Below are 16,327 nucleotides of genomic sequence, written 5' to 3'. Positions count from 1 at the left end.
ATACACCAGATGATATACTGACAAGATGTAAGGAAGCAGTTATACTTCGGGAATTCTACATGAAATGCTTGTTTGTTTTCTTTCTTTATTCATTTCTTCTTTTTTGTTTTTTTGTTTTGTTTTATTTTCTATTTTGGTATGACATTACTCGAAGCGGTACGGTCTTATTTCATCAAAGCCTACTCACATCAAATGTTGTCGACGCCGTTAGCAATGCTTGATTATATGCCGTAACTTCCACAGAAGCTGTACTTTTTGCAAGGTCACTCTTGCTTATCAGAAACCAACAGTTGTCCAAATCCAGTTGCTGATTAGGGATGAAACACGTGCCTTCTATATTATCGCAGAGGGGATTTCCCTTTGCCTAAAATATTATCACGGAACCTACTAAGAGTTAACTTAATGAATTTCTAGTATACATTACGGACTTTACGTTATGATCTAAAATGAAAGTCTTTAAATGTTCCTTTGGATATTTGACGCTTTATTTAAAGACAGTTAATTCCATACTAATTAAAAATCGTATTTAATAAGATTAAGATAAGGTTAGTTTTTTTAAACGACCTTTTTCTGATGATTTAAAAGAAAGATACTTGAGATTTACTAATCCTATATACTTACACCAATAGTTGCTTTAGCGAAACCTTCATAAACGACTCTGTCTTCTTTCCCAGCAGTCTTAATTCCGATTTTGAATCCAATCTTGTGCACGCCACTCTGGTCATCGGATGCAACAAATGTCGCCCTAATAAAACATATTCAGTGCCGAGATAAAAGGACACGGGAAATGAATACATCTAATCTTTCAAAAGACGGTAGTATCTGTATACACAGGTTTTTTTTTCTTTTTCAGATGACAAATTATACTGTGAAGCAACAACATAGATGTATACTTTGAATACAGATTGTTAATTCGGTACAAAAGCTCTATTTACATGCCTGGTTATACATGAGGTTTTGTGCACATGATTAACCATTGGGACTTGACCAATTCTTTTTACTTTTTATGTTTATGTTTAGAGTAGATTGTTTCGATGTATACAGTGCTGTAGGATTTCTGTTTAATGGGGCTATATTCTTATACGTTTTGACTGGATCTTTTACCTTGTTTTTATCTTACCTTGACGTATAATTGAATGTAGTAGCATCTGGGACGTTTGCTATGAATTTATGGTCAACCCCTAAAGAAGGTGCTCTTGATATTTCTGGTGGCGATCTATCAAGTCGCATAAATGTGCTGTTTGTCTTCGTGTTTCCCATTGCATCCGTGGCGCGAATCCATACTCGGACCCGGCTTCCTGAAAAATGAAAGTAGATTTATAGTAAAACCTGGGCTAAACACCGCTTGTACACATAGACCGCATTTTACTTAAGCTCGCTTATATCTTTAATGATTCAAACATTAGTAGTGCAATACACATGTAAGTAAAGATTACCTGTAAATAAAAAGTGCATTTTTCTTTACACATCGTGGTCTTTATGAGCAAGTGTGACATTACGTATATCTGAGCCGCGCCATGAGAAAATCAACATAGTGCATTTGCGACCAACATGGATCCAGACTAGATTACACTTCCGCACAGTCTGGTCAGGATCCATGCTGTTCGCCAACGGTTTCTCTAAGTAGGCTTTGAAGGCGAACAGCATGGATGTGCAGGCTTGTCTGGATCTATGCTGTTCGCAAATGCACTATATTGGTTTTCTCACGGTGCGGCTCATTTCTAAACATTAAAAGTTCCTATTACCACCCTTAGATTTCTTTAAAACTATGAGTAATTAATTAATAGTATTACCTTATACAGTGTACTTTAACCTTTAGCCTGCTGTCAGAAAGTGATTCTGCCTATGCGACCAGTGAAGATCATGATGAGCCTGCACATCCGAGCAGGCTCATTTTTTTCTGCACTGTTCGCTATTCAGTCAGAAAATTTTAAGTGAATGCCCCTTCAAATGATACATTGTACTGCCTTATTTGAATGATAGATTGTTCCATTTTTGAAATTTATAACAATCTTGATCAAACAGTACATGAGAATAAAATCCCTACCGTCCCTAAGCTTTTCAGTAAAAGAAGTTTCTTCTTTAAATGGTGTCACCACAACCCAGTCAGATATTGGTTCTGTGACATCTTCCGTGTATACTTTGGCCATTTCAAATTTCACAATTCCGCGATAATTTGTAATCGGGTCTAGTGTTCGGTGTCCTTCGTGATCGTCCAGTGAATCATTGACGTATCTTAAAAAAAGGAAAATGTAATACTTACGAATGATGTTGTTTTTTATGCAAGTTTTTTCTTATATAAACATACTTTTTAAACTATGTTTAATAAAGAAATTTAACTCTGTGATAATTGTGTGTTTTAGCAAATCATTTAAGTAACTAAATCTTCTGACATGTGTTCAGAGCATTTGAATGCAAAAAACTAACCAAAATTGTTGGCGTAACATATTGAAAAAAATTCTTTACTGAAGAAAATGTCTAAAAGCCATCCCAGTGGAAAGGCTCCTTCTATGCCAGTTCTATGTTGTTAAATAGACATGAAAAGTTTCTGATTTTTTACAAAGCAAAATCAATTGATGAAAGTAATTAAAATTAATAAAATGTGGAGTTTTCTTTGGAAATTGTCCAAAAACATAGGACATGATACTGAAAGGTCCCCCACATTCTTTTTTTAGCTTCAACACAAACGCTAGATACCTGGAATGAACTGGTTCCAAGACAGAATTCCACTCGAATTGTAAAAAGTCCTTGAGGCCGTTCCTCCGACTGACAATCATACATTTTACTGATGCTACGGTAGCCTAGCTAGTATACTTCATATAAGCATTACACTAATTTTATCAGTGACAAAATAATTCGTTTAATTTGGAAAGTTGCAAAACTTATTTGAGTAATATGCTCTATAATACAATAAAAGAAACTTGTCAACCTACTTCATGCTGAACAACAAGCCATCGTCCTGTATCTCCTTGAATTGTATTGGATAAGATGCAACAGCATTTAGGAGCATATTATCTTCGTGTATTTTGTTTACAAAATGATTGGCCCAATTGACTTTGATAACAATATCTTCTCCTGTAACACAATTAATTTAGCTTAGAGTACCTTCTGTGGAAAATTCTTGGTCTGAATTAATGTTGTTTATCAACAACACTTTTAAATCATCATTAACTTACTATTTTAAATGCGTTGCTGACTTTAAGTCGAACACTATTTTTTCACATTACTTCACAATTAAAGAGAGCTATACTAGCAGCTTATGTTTAGTTACTTTATCATTCTTGGATTGTTTTTGTTAGTCCAGGTAGATTTGTTTTGAATGACTGGTGATTGCTGGGAGTTCTTTATCAGTTTGTAAGCGAAGACTTTTTTCAGTAATATAATGCTGCAAACTAAAATACCTTCAGAAGCAGTCTGCCACTTGTATCCGGTTTCTGCAACAGCCGAACTTACATACAGTTTTCCATCCAGGTTTTCATTGAGAGTAATTTCAGACTGGTCATCAAAAAGGACAAGTCTTCGAGATGTCCTGGAGTTATTCGCGATATCTCTAGTTTCAACCAGAACACTTTATGGTGTAAAAAAATAAAATAAATAAATGTGCAAGGTTTAAATGTACATATATGAAAGGCTATAATGATTCTATTGTTTGTATGTTCAATGTTGAGAATATATATTTTTCTCTTTGTATTTTTCAGTTGTTACAGTAATGTTTTACGAATGGCATACCCACAGGAGAAAATGTAATTTTAGGGCTTGCGGTAAAGATGTCAAATCTTACATGTAAATAAAAACATTTTATGTCATGTTTTTGAATGGTATGTTTTCACAAAATATTTGTATATAGGATATTTTTCTCCTGGTCAAAACTTATTTGATACTTATCTCGATTGCTCTCCCGCGTGATTCGGAGGTTGTGAGCATTACAAAAATGACTTTAGACGAATCGTCTTCGTTACAATCGTTGGAAAAATATTTGCAATACAAAAGAGCTCATCGGATGTACTTTCAACAATTTTGTCATTTATGATTTATACATAGTAAATGATTGTTTGTAAAATTTTACCTGTACATTCCAGGTTTATCAGGCATATATGTTGGATAATATATGTTTTTTCTATGAGTCGAAGTATTAGTAAACAAAGGCGATAATGGTTTCATTTCAACAAGTTTGTAATTGTCTTTTGGGTTCGGACTCAACTTGAAGATCTCAACATAATATTCCCATACTCCTGACAGGTCATCTGTCCACCCAGACCAGAACATTTTAATCGGGTTCTGTAATGAAAGCATTTACATTGTCACACTGAATTATTCATTATTTGTAGTGTATAATATAACCCGTGCAGCTTATTGTTTTTAATAAGTTTAAAGACCATCGAAATGTAAAAAAATACAGGGAGGCCACTCTTTGACAACAAAAATCCAGAGCAACATAACATTTATTTGTACAAGTCCTTTCCACTTACATGTGTACGTATGGCATTCTCTTTACCTTAGTAAATTCTTCTTCTATTAAAAGTATGGTTGACTTTGCATCACATGTTCCCCATGCACCTGGTTCTGAGCAATGTTTGGGCGCAATAAAGTCGAAATTGAACTGGACCTAAATGTGGAAAAAACAATAGTCATCTGTAAAGGGAATATAAAATCTAATTATGTTTATTGCTGAATAGTCATTTTAAGACGGTAACAATGGAATAAGACTTTAATCTCATTCGGTTTTCATTGTCGAGCTGGCAATAGTATCATACAATATATTATAAAAGAATATTCTGAAATAGTCTGCATTTCACTTACGAATAAGAAACCATGATTTCAGCTGCTGTCGAGTACAGAAAATGATGTGATATCAAATATGAGTTCAAACGAGTTTTCAACTTTGATACTGCACTGGAATTAGGTATATTATGTAATAAAATTGTCACTAAAACAGTACATTGAACGACAATGATGTATTCGGCTCTCATGAAATTGGTCAGACCCGATAACACACGACGCAAACGCTTCCTGGGATCCAGGCTTGTCAAAATCTGTTCGGACTGAATACAACATTGTAGATCAAGGTACGTACTGTTATGATACCTTTATTATAACAAGGCCAAGGTGTTGCGGATAACATTATGTACAAAGAACTAGGCTTACTTCTTTTACATCCTGCAGACCTGTGTAGTACTTCTTAGCGTACGGTGTACTCTGTTGGTCGATGTTAACTAGTTGTTGAAATCCTCCAGATTTTGATTTAAACTTTATATTCAACCTATAACATTTTTGCATTATTTTATAACGGCACCAAAGGGTCTCTTATTAAAACAGTGATGCATTATTGTAATTGTTTTTGTTATATGTCTCCATGCTCACGAAATACCTTATTAAAGATATTCAGTGACGATCTTTCGCTAAAATAGTTTATCTTTAGATATTAAACTTAATATATAAATCAAGTGTTGGCCTCTATATATAGAGTTTCATTCATATTATTGATAAAAGCACTGGATCAGCTAGTTTATGAAAACAATATGTATAAAACGTATAATATTACACTATAAGAAGAACTGTATCCACGTTTCAGTACCATAATTGTGTGAAGTATATAAATCTTATCTTCAATTTACGTGGAATTTCTTGTCTAAAAATACCTGTCCCTATGCTCAATAAGTGTTTTTTTATAATCGCTGACATACCACTCCCTATGCACAACTATTATTTTAATGAACATTGACTTACCAATTCCTATGACCAATGAGTGTTTTTATTATTTGCTGTCAAACAATTCTCAATGTCAAATTAGTGTTTAAATGAACGTTGACATACCAGTCTCCATGCTCAATGAGTGTTTTTGATAAATGTTGACATATCAATCCCTATGAACAATTATTTTTGAGATGAACGTTGACATACCAGTCCAATTTTCACTGAGTGTTTCAAATTAATGTCTACCTTCCGATATTTAAATACATGTTGGCATGCCAATCCATGCTCAATGAGACTTTTGATAAATGTTGACACACCAATTCCTTCTGGAACGAGTGGTTTTAAAAAAATGTTGGATAACCAGTCAACATGTTCGATAAAGGGTTTTAATAAACGTTAACATTCCAGACAAAATGCTCAGTAAGTGTTTTAGTAAATGTGTGCATACCTATCTCCACGCTCAATGTGAGGTATGTTAAATGCTGACATGCCAATCTCTATACTCAATGAGAATTTAAATAAATATTAACATGCCAATCCCTATGATCAATCAGTGTTTTGATAAATTTTGACATACCAGTTCCTTTTCCTAATGAGTGTTTAAGTAAATGTTGAAATACCAGTCAGCATGTTCGATAAAGTGTTTTAATAAACGTTAAAATTCCAGACCCCATGCTCAGTGAGTGTTTTAGTAAATGTTTGCATGTCTATCTCCACGCTCAATATGAGTTATGATAATTGCTTACATGCCAATCTCCATACTTAATGAGAATTTAAATAAATGATAACATGACGATCCCTATGATCAATGAGTGTTTTGATAAATGTTGACATACCAGTTCCTTTTCTCAATGTGTGTTTTAGTAAATGCTGAAATGCCAGTCAACATATTCAATAGCGGATCTTAATAAATGTTAACATACCAGACCTCATGCTCAATGAGTGTTTAATAAATGTTAATATGTCTATCCTCAGTCAGAGTTTTCATAAATGTTGACATGCCATTCCCTATGATCACCGAGTGTTTTCATAAACGTGTCCCAGTCAACATGCTCGAGAGAGAGAGAGAGAGAGAGGGGTGTAATATACGTTATCATACCAGTACCCATGTTCAGTGAATGTTTTAATATTATCTCCCGTGCTCAATTAATGCTATAATAAATGTTTAAATACAAATCCATATGCTCAATTCATGTTTTAAGAAACGCTGACATACCAAGCTGTACGATCAATAACTTTTGTTTGTGAAAGTTGACATACTGAACATCATGCTAAATGAGTGTTTAAATAAACGTTCACATACCAGTCCCCATGCTCAATGAGTGTTCTGAACTGGTCATCATTTATTTCACATTTGGCTAGATCTGTTTCTGGTCTGTCTTTCGAGAAACCTTCTTCACATTTATATATGCGGAAGCTACCAGGATCCCTAATTATGCCTCCTGTATTTTATAAGTTTGTCCTTTATATTTCTTATTCTTAAATTATGTAAAATTACGTAAACATGTATATTATTTATCCATGAGAGTAAATCACTTGTTATTTGAAGCTTGACCTCGTTTAAAAGTTCAAATGCAATCATCTAGAATAACTCAGTACTTTCATTTCCGTTGTAAAATGTTTAAAAATCTATTGTTATTACATAAAATGAATTAATATATAATTAAATCTGATAAAACATATGAAAATATAAAAAATACCTTACCATTTCTGGCCACCTTGCTAACGTTCGCCTCAATTATACTTTCTACAATACCAATTTCCGATTCGTGAACATAAGTCGGCCTTTTAGGCAAGTTATCGGGAGGAACAAAGTATGTTTCATATTCAAACCGTAAATTGTTAAATCTCTTCTGGTTGCTTAAAAGACAAATAAAGCACAACACGTTGTTTAAATTAATTATACATTTTTTTTCTGGTTATTATTCGTAAGCACATATTTTTTAAAGACATAATTAGATATATGTTTTCTAGTAATCATTCGTAAGAGAACTTGATATAAATATGGTACCATACAAATTTTAAACGACTTTGTCCGATACATTTATTTACTTTCAATTCTGTTTTGATTAGGAAAGAGAAAGCATAAACAAAATAATTTTTATCAGGATATCAAGTCAACACGTCTCCTAGTCAACTCGTCTCCCAGTCACCTCGTCCCCGATTTGGCCATTTCGTCCCCCAAAATTTGTCTTTCAGTCCCCCTCATGACAAAATCTGGCCAACTCGTCCCATTTTTGGTCAAACTCATCCACCTTTTGGTCAATTCGTCCCTTTTTGGTAATTTTGTTCCCATAAAATATGAGGCATATTTTCTTTTTCATGACATCTTTGACTTTGAAAATTGTTATTTAAAATTGTGAATTGTGACGAAGTTATATTGGAAATTGTTAACGTCAAATAATTAGATTGGCTAGAATAATAATAGAAGTATACTAAAAATATAAGATAACTGAAATAAAATTTAAAAAAAAAATTACAATGACTTAAGTAATAAAAATGTAGTATAATAATTAACTTTTTAAGAGTCATTGTATGAAAAGAGAGAGTAATAAATCCTTATCCCTGGTCATAATAAAAGAATTTATGTTGAAATATAATATAAAAAAAAGAATAAACAGCTGATATCTCTCATAATTATGTATTACTAAAGGTAACCAATATGCCCTTCAATCTTTTAATACATTTTTGTCATTCAAATAAAAATGATAAAAAATAACACTTATAATAATAAATGTCGGGGGACAGTGGTTTCTAAAAAAGTAGCATGAGCCTATACCTTTATATACAAAAGGTGTTAAAGGTTAGTAATCACATCATCAAAGGCGTTGATTGAGCTGAATGGAATGTGTTAATGGTATATTATTGCATGAGAAGTTGTTGATTGTCTAAATGAATCGATCCTCGGGCTGGGCGTATGTTCTCCGTGACTATTTGATAAACGACATTGTATCGGATATCATTAGTCCTCCACCTCTGATTCATGTGGGGAAGTTGGCAGTTACTTGCGGAGAACAAGTTTGTACTGGTACAGAATCCTGGAACACTGGTTAGGTTAACTGCCCGCCGTTACATGACTGAAATACTGTTAAAAAACGGTGTTAAACCCATAACAAACAAACAAACAAACAAAAGGAAATGAATAGGTCTAAAGACCGACCGACAGACCGACAATTAGTATGAAAGAGGGTAGTGGTAATAATTATATTCAAATGATTATTATTCATTACCGACGGGTTGGCGTGCATCAGTCACTTAACTTTTATTTACATTGTCCTGTAACTTCGAAATAACACGGGAATAGTTAGTGTAGTTAGTGAGAGTTTGAGCGCGCAATTACCAGTGGTGTTTTGCCAATGACCATTCCAAGGCGGTGCCCTACTATGTTCCTTGATGTGTTGTTTTGTCTTTTTTACTCATTGTTATTTTGTAATTACGCATAATTTCTATCGTTTACATATACATAAAATCCGTTTTTGGGGTTTTTTTTGTAGACTGCATTCATGGCACGTAGCAGTTTTTGTTGGATCTTTATACTAGCTTGTACACTGTTAAATCCTCGCTTAAGAATAGTTGGAGTCAAATTGTATTGTAGATGAGATGTCGTTTAAAATGGCAGTATTGTTAAAAAGATCTAAAAAGCTACTTCTAAAACATGTAGAAATAGTAGCAGAATCGAGTTAAACAGTTTGAATCTGTTCATGAAGATAATGAAACGGCATACCTCCATATAACTTCTAACTTGCCGGGGACTTGTTCTTCTAGGCCTTCCAGTATGAACATATACTGTGTTTTGTTGTCTGTTCTTCTGATGTGAGAGACTGTTACATTGCTCTTGCCAACAATGGGACTTAGCTCCGTATGAGTGGAGTTAACTGCGGTAAAAATGCAGAAATATAATTGTGTGCTGTAAAAATACTACAAAGCCATGTACCGCTTTTGCTTTTGCTATACGTTTGAACTCTGTCTAACGTCTCAGACCTCACACATATGAATTACCACAGAATTACACATTACGTGTATCGGTATATTTTTGTATTTTGACGTTAACTGATTTTTGTTAATCAATTCACTATAATTTGTTAACTTTAAACATATATTTTTATCTCCAAATAAACAGGAAAAAACTTACAAATAATACATCCATCTGATGACCTTTCTTTGACAAATCCCGCTTCGCAAGTGCATTGTGTTCCGCCTTGACAATCGCCGGGATAGCATGGTCTTTGGTATGAACAAGTTGCTAATATGAAATTATTTAAAGTATGGCTTGTTTCAATTTTTTGTTCCGAATACATATCAAAAGACAACGAAATGCATCAAATGAAAATATTTTTTTTGGAAATCTGTCTCCATTGTGAAATATCAACAAAGGAATATAGAAAATATATAACTTCAAATAATTTTTTTACATGTCATTTATGTGTGCGTGCGCGTGCGCGTACGTGTGTATGTATGTATGTGCTCGGGCTTAGTGTCATTTTCAATACGTGTTCAGTCATATAAACAACGGAATCTACTTGTATTAGTAAGCCAAATGCCAAACTTAGCTGCCTCTCGAAAATATCCCGCTGTAGGCACATAACATGATATCCTACCCAATCACATTCTGCTGAAACAGGAATGACAAGTCCTAGAACTATTTTTAACGCTGAGCGCCAAGTCAGGAAACTGCAGCTGCTAGCACCATTTTTCACGCCTTCTGGTATGATGGGACAAGGGGGTGAACCACCAAAGACCTCCGCATTATTTTTATAGTTTTAGTTCTGTTGAGTAACCACAATACAACTATTTATATAAATCAAGATTGATATAGGCATTAAACTGATAATCAATAGAGTGCGTTTAAAGACATTTCTTCGCACAGAAACATATATCTACTTCAATATGTACTCTATCAATTTCAGCGATGATCTTAACTATATTAACGTGATTAAAACATTTCTTCCTTACTTACCTGTAGTACAACCCGTGGTAGCTCCTGTGTGCGTGCTTGGGCAATTACACCAATTTGGATTTTCACAAGTTCCGCCATTTTGACATGATGGACGGCATACCGCTACAAACAAACAGCGTCTATCTTACATATACTAATTCATAATCATTTTGTCTATTATGTTCATGTCAAAGTATTTTGAAAATATCATAAAGTTCATTCAGTGGAATTAACAGTTAAGATTGGTATCGCTCCGATCAAGATTACAAACGTAGTAAATACGGCATCTTCAAAGACACCTAACTAATTCATTTACGCTTGCCACATTCATTTTTGACTGCAATTACACTAGATTCTAGATGTTGTACAGAACAGAAAATGTGTATGTGTATGTTTATATCAACATCTAAAATGCATCTTATGCACTGATTTCTATTAATTGACAGACACTATTTTGATATTTTTTTCCGCGCATTCTTGCGTAGACGTCATATCTAAATTTTTACTTATAACAAGTATATGACTGTCACATCTTGTGTAATAGTGAACTATTTATAACGTACATTGCAACATGACGTCGACGTCAGAACACGTACATGAACACGTCTTTATTAACAATTAGTTTAAACTAAGTTTAGTTAAGATGACACTCAACATTGTCGTTTCACTTTTATGATAACAAATATATAGTTTTATTATTTCTTTTCGACCACAAGGACATTTCATAAATGTAGAAAGTTATTGCTCGTCACAGTAACATATTCCTAGATATCTACATACGTATGTTACAGTTTTGATCCCCATTGTGTGTCCATCCAGGCTGGCAAAGGTATTCGTCATAATATTGGGTCCTCCAATACCATCTATAATATGAACAGCCCCTGTAAATTGTATTGACATAAAATTCACGTAAATGCTTCTGCGTGGCTTCATCAGTAATATGATTTAGAAGATATACATTTATTTTATGCTCTTCAGTGAAATACTGAAATTTTTCAGTGAAAAAAGTTGATATTTTCTCTGTTTGAAACAGTGAATATATCATTTTTATTTTCCACTGGTACGGACCTACACTTGAATGCAAGAGAATATGAATGATAAATGATAGAACTTCCTTGCAAAATATATTTCTGTAAAGATACAGATCTATAGAAATACTAACAGGATCATAAATATATACATTCTGTCATAATAAAATGTAAATGAATTCAGGAAATGTGATAGAACTATTTACAGTTTTTCTACAAAGATATCCTGACGTCATGACTTCATGATGCGAGGCGGAGAAACTGAATATAATTTGTTAAAACTATTAAAATACATAAACTAAGTAGAAAATTTGTTTGTTTCAATGTAAGATCGAAATATGTTTCACTCGTGAACACCATAATTTATATTTTCACTCTTGATAATCATTGCATTATAATAATCATTGATTATAGTGTTCACTCAGTGAAATATATTTCGATCTTACACTAAAGCAAACAAATGTCCTCTATATACTAGTGTAAACGTTGATCTTAAATTGATTTTAGCAGTCGGTAGTAATACTTAAATCATTCATATATCTGTTAGGTAACTGTTGCTTAACGACCAATATAAAATTATATCTACATACCACCGTCTATACCAACACGCACAGTAGCCCCATCTGATTGTTTGACTGCGTCTTATCTTATAATACCGTCTAAAAATAAAAATAACTGTGTAACGAAAACTCACTTTTATAGAATAGAATAGACTAGTTTTATTATGCAATAAACCTGACAAGATTCATGAGCATAGCATCATATACAATTAATAATGGCAAGATGACAAAAAGTACAAATTTAGTATTTAGTTTCACTGTCTAACTAAACTGTTTTAACAGGCCAGGAGAGACAACATGTATTGGATCAAGTAGTATATTTGTTTTAACATAAGTTAGTGTTGATATGCATTAATATCGTACAAAAATAGAAAGTTAACAAGTAAAGTTCAAACTAAAACAACAGCTATATGTATATCACAAGTGTACGTGTACACACCTTTAGACCTTATTTGTATCATTTCTTACTTCAAAAGCTTTGTGTAGATAGATGGAAAAATTACGTACATCATTATGTTACACTGTCCAGATATTTGTTAAATTTGAAGTCAACTATATTTCTATAAAATATAGCTGTACTCGATTTATTTAAACTTGTTCTCAATTCTTGTACGTATATTTCCTCAATACGCTGTTTCAACTGACGCAGAAAGATGTTGACATCCCCTATCTCCTGCGAAAGCCAGACCTTATAACCTAACCTTGTTAATATACGTTTAACATGTGAAACCCAATTTATTTTCTCTGGACTTAACTCGACATATTTTTTCAAACAATTAGACCTGTTTAATATATTTATCCTCATTAGAGTTACAGATTTTCAACCAGTATTTTATAATGTTTAAATTTCTGCCAGTGTGCAGATTCATTCTACCCGTGTCTCCATAAATGAAAGAGTTTTGTGACTTTAACACCAAGTAACCTTTTACAAAAACCTAAGTGTATACGTTCGACTTGTGTCCCTTTGTTGAATCCGCATACTTCAGAAGCATAATTAAGTATTGGTAATATGAGTTTGTCAAATAGATCAAGCGTATGCGTAGGTTGTAGGTCTGTAAAGTTATATAAGTGTTTATTCATTTTGAAAATGGCTTTTAGTGTTTGGCCTGCTAGCATCTTGTCTGTCTCATTAAATGTGCCATGTGAGCTAAATAACACTCCTAAATATTTAAATTTACTTACAATTTCCAATATTCTTTATTTTTGTAAATAAATCTTATATTTCTATTTCTAATAACCATGATTTTTGTTTTCTTTGCATTTACTGTCAACTTCCATCAATCACAATACTCAGCTAAAACATCTAAAGACTTTTGTAACCCTTCCGCGCTTTTCGAAAATATAATGATATCATCTGCGTATAGAAATAAACAAATCTTTATAGTTCCGATGTCAATGCCTTCAGTGTTTTTTAATAAAAATACCTCGTCAATATCATTAAGGTACACGCTAAACAGGAAAGGGGACATGCTCTCACTCTGTCTGACCCCTAATGTACATACAAAACATTCGCTTAATTAGTCAAAACTCTTGATTTTTGACCTAACGTTGTTATACACATATTTTATAACTTTCAATATATTTCCCCTTACCCCGTATGTAATTAGCTTATACCACTGACATCCTTTACAACAAAATCAAATGAATGCCTTCTGAAAGTCTACAAACGTGCAAAAAGTTTATCGCCCTTATTGATACATAGACTTATTACTACTTGCAGAAGAAAATAAAACATACATGTATACACTGTTTCGTGTTGTTGTTTTTTACCTATCCTCAAGTTTTTCATTATATGTGTAGATTCTAACAAAATGTTTTATCATACATCAAATCACTTTTCCTAGATGACGACGGACATGATTTACCATGAATATGATACGATATCTATTTCAGATTCCTTATTTAAACAAGAAAAAAAATATATATAACTTTGAATAATGTATAGTCTGAAAACTGATTTATGTGTCTACACACAATGACACTTGTCTTTCTCATATGTTTGCCAAAACACATGCCACTTAATGCACAGTTGACTGGAATATTTTGTCTCAATTCCTCACCAATTTCTACATAATTTCAGTGAACTATATGCACGGAATGTAATTTGAACGAAAAATATTCTGTATTTAGGTTACTTTATACTAATTCAGTTCCTCTTTATTTCATATAAACAATTAATTCTTTAGACATCATTTTTCAGTGCTTTAGAGCATTTCAATAATAAACAAGAAACGCGGCAATGCCACGAAACCAGGTTTTCAACACTTTTCATAAGAATAAACAAGAGTGTCAGAATGTCACAATATACGCCCGTCACAGCAAATTTCTTTACTCTAGCACCTGTATTTGCAGATGTAATTTTAATTTTGTGGTTGTTTAGTAATCATTGTAATTCTTTTGTTTTTCTAAGTCCACAAAAAAACTCCTTACCAGGTAGAGATACCTTAAAATACACCTAAAATTAGAAAGTAACAACTATGTTGTACCACAGAAAAGTGGTCTTGGTTTTTCCCTACGGTCAATTATAAAAAAGTTACAATATAAGTTATTTATAGTAACAACTAAGGGAATTTAATCTTAAAAAAAAAAAAAAAAATACAAAAACAAATTGTAAGTTCACACAGAAATCCTTACCAGGTAGAGATTGGTCAAAATACACCTCAAAATTGGATGTAACATGCATGTTGTACTACAGAAAAGTGGTCTCGATTTTTCCCTACGTCTAGTAATGAAAACGTTACAATATAAGCTATTTATAGTAACAACAAAGGGAAGTAATTCTAAAGAAGGGAACTGCGCAAGACACTTCGTCTCATGATGGTGTATAATTGTGCCAAGTTACATCAAATCCCTCTATGCATGAAGAAGATATGCTCCGGACAAAGTTTTCATTCTTGTATCCTTTGACCTCTAAGTGTGACCTTGACCTTAGACCTAGGGACCTGGTTCTTGCGCATGACACTCCGTCTCATGATGGTGAACAGTTGTGCCAACTTTCATCAAACTCCCTCCATGCATGTAGAAGATATGCTAACCCTAACCCTAACCTAACCCTAACCCTATTTTTAGTAACAATGACCTTGACCTTGATCCCAGAAACCCCAAAATCAATCCCAAGCTACAACTTTATATAAGTTTTCTATACACCAAGTTTCATCATGATAGCTCATTCCTAAGTTAAGTTATTGACAGGAAACCCTTTCTATTTTAAGTAACAGTGACCTTGACCTTGACCCCAGAAACCCCAAAATCAATCCCAGCCTTTGTCTTGATATAAGCTACATACATACCAAGTTTTATTCAAATATCTTTACCGAAACAAAAGTTATTAACCGGAAACACCAGTTTGACGCCGCCGCCGCCCGCCCGCCCGCCCGACCGACATCATCCCCATCTTATAACTCAGGTTTTCGTTGAAAACCTGGTTAAAAAGAACATAATAGCAAGTTGACATAACATCCCTTCTTACCAAAAATGAAATAATATTGAGATGTTATGTTACATATGAGAAAAATATTATGTTCTGAAAAAGCAACTCTCTCTGAAAATGCTCCCATGAAATTTGCTGTTTAGCAATCACGCATATGTAGACAATATCTCAATGAATAGAATTAAGGTAGTTCTGCACGTTTGAAAAACCGGAAGTGATGGCGTAACGTCATTTATCCGGAAAACGTAGAATAAAGCCTGGATTCGGCGTACGGAAATGAAAATCAATTTATGAATTAATCGGAACATGTGAGTAAATTTGTTATAATGGCACTGTTGCTATATTTCTAAAGTCAAAATATGATATTAAAACATATGACACGTTAAAAAAATCAAAATAATTTCTTAAAATTAACGTGAAATGCCCGGTTCCCTTTAATCATGGTAAAATATCTCAAAAGTAAGCACATGGACCTATACATTTTATTTCACCAAATTATAGGCCATGTGTTTATTTACAATTGTGAGAAGTTTCATCAAAATCTACATTGTAGAAAAAATTCTATTCGCGAAAATGTTATGAAAGTTATGATTTCCCCATAGGCTCCCATTATGAAATATTGCGTGAGGTCCAAATTTTTCAAACCAGCCTAGCAAAAAATCAAGCACACGACCCTATC

At 33.2% G+C, this 16,327-nt stretch overlaps 1 protein-coding gene across 1 annotated transcript in view; it reads right to left on the bottom strand.

The window, feature by feature from the left end:
- LOC123564849 (uncharacterized) overlaps window positions 1–16,327 on the bottom strand; it is a 40,826-nt gene that overhangs the window by 9,917 nt on the left and 14,582 nt on the right. Inside the window, exons 2-17 of the mRNA XM_053537471.1 lie at window positions 12,249–12,317; window positions 11,411–11,511; window positions 10,652–10,753; window positions 9,827–9,937; window positions 9,419–9,569; window positions 7,400–7,554; window positions 6,998–7,136; window positions 5,146–5,260; window positions 4,496–4,606; window positions 4,067–4,278; window positions 3,402–3,568; window positions 2,934–3,075; window positions 2,048–2,235; window positions 1,121–1,298; window positions 622–745; window positions 188–364 (exon numbers count right to left, since the gene is read on the bottom strand). Coding sequence (XP_053393446.1) covers window positions 188–364; window positions 622–745; window positions 1,121–1,298; window positions 2,048–2,235; window positions 2,934–3,075; window positions 3,402–3,568; window positions 4,067–4,278; window positions 4,496–4,606; window positions 5,146–5,260; window positions 6,998–7,136; window positions 7,400–7,554; window positions 9,419–9,569; window positions 9,827–9,937; window positions 10,652–10,753; window positions 11,411–11,511; window positions 12,249–12,317 — 2,242 coding nt within the window. The remainder of the gene's footprint in view (window positions 1–187; window positions 365–621; window positions 746–1,120; window positions 1,299–2,047; window positions 2,236–2,933; window positions 3,076–3,401; window positions 3,569–4,066; window positions 4,279–4,495; window positions 4,607–5,145; window positions 5,261–6,997; window positions 7,137–7,399; window positions 7,555–9,418; window positions 9,570–9,826; window positions 9,938–10,651; window positions 10,754–11,410; window positions 11,512–12,248; window positions 12,318–16,327) is intronic.

The sequence above is a fragment of the Mercenaria mercenaria genome, chromosome 2 (assembly GCF_021730395.1).
Source record: "Mercenaria mercenaria strain notata chromosome 2, MADL_Memer_1, whole genome shotgun sequence".
Classification (NCBI taxonomy): domain Eukaryota; kingdom Metazoa; phylum Mollusca; class Bivalvia; order Venerida; family Veneridae; genus Mercenaria; species Mercenaria mercenaria.
The sequence above is the reverse complement of the archived record's forward strand: the minus strand, read 5'-3'. Positions and strand labels throughout refer to the sequence as shown.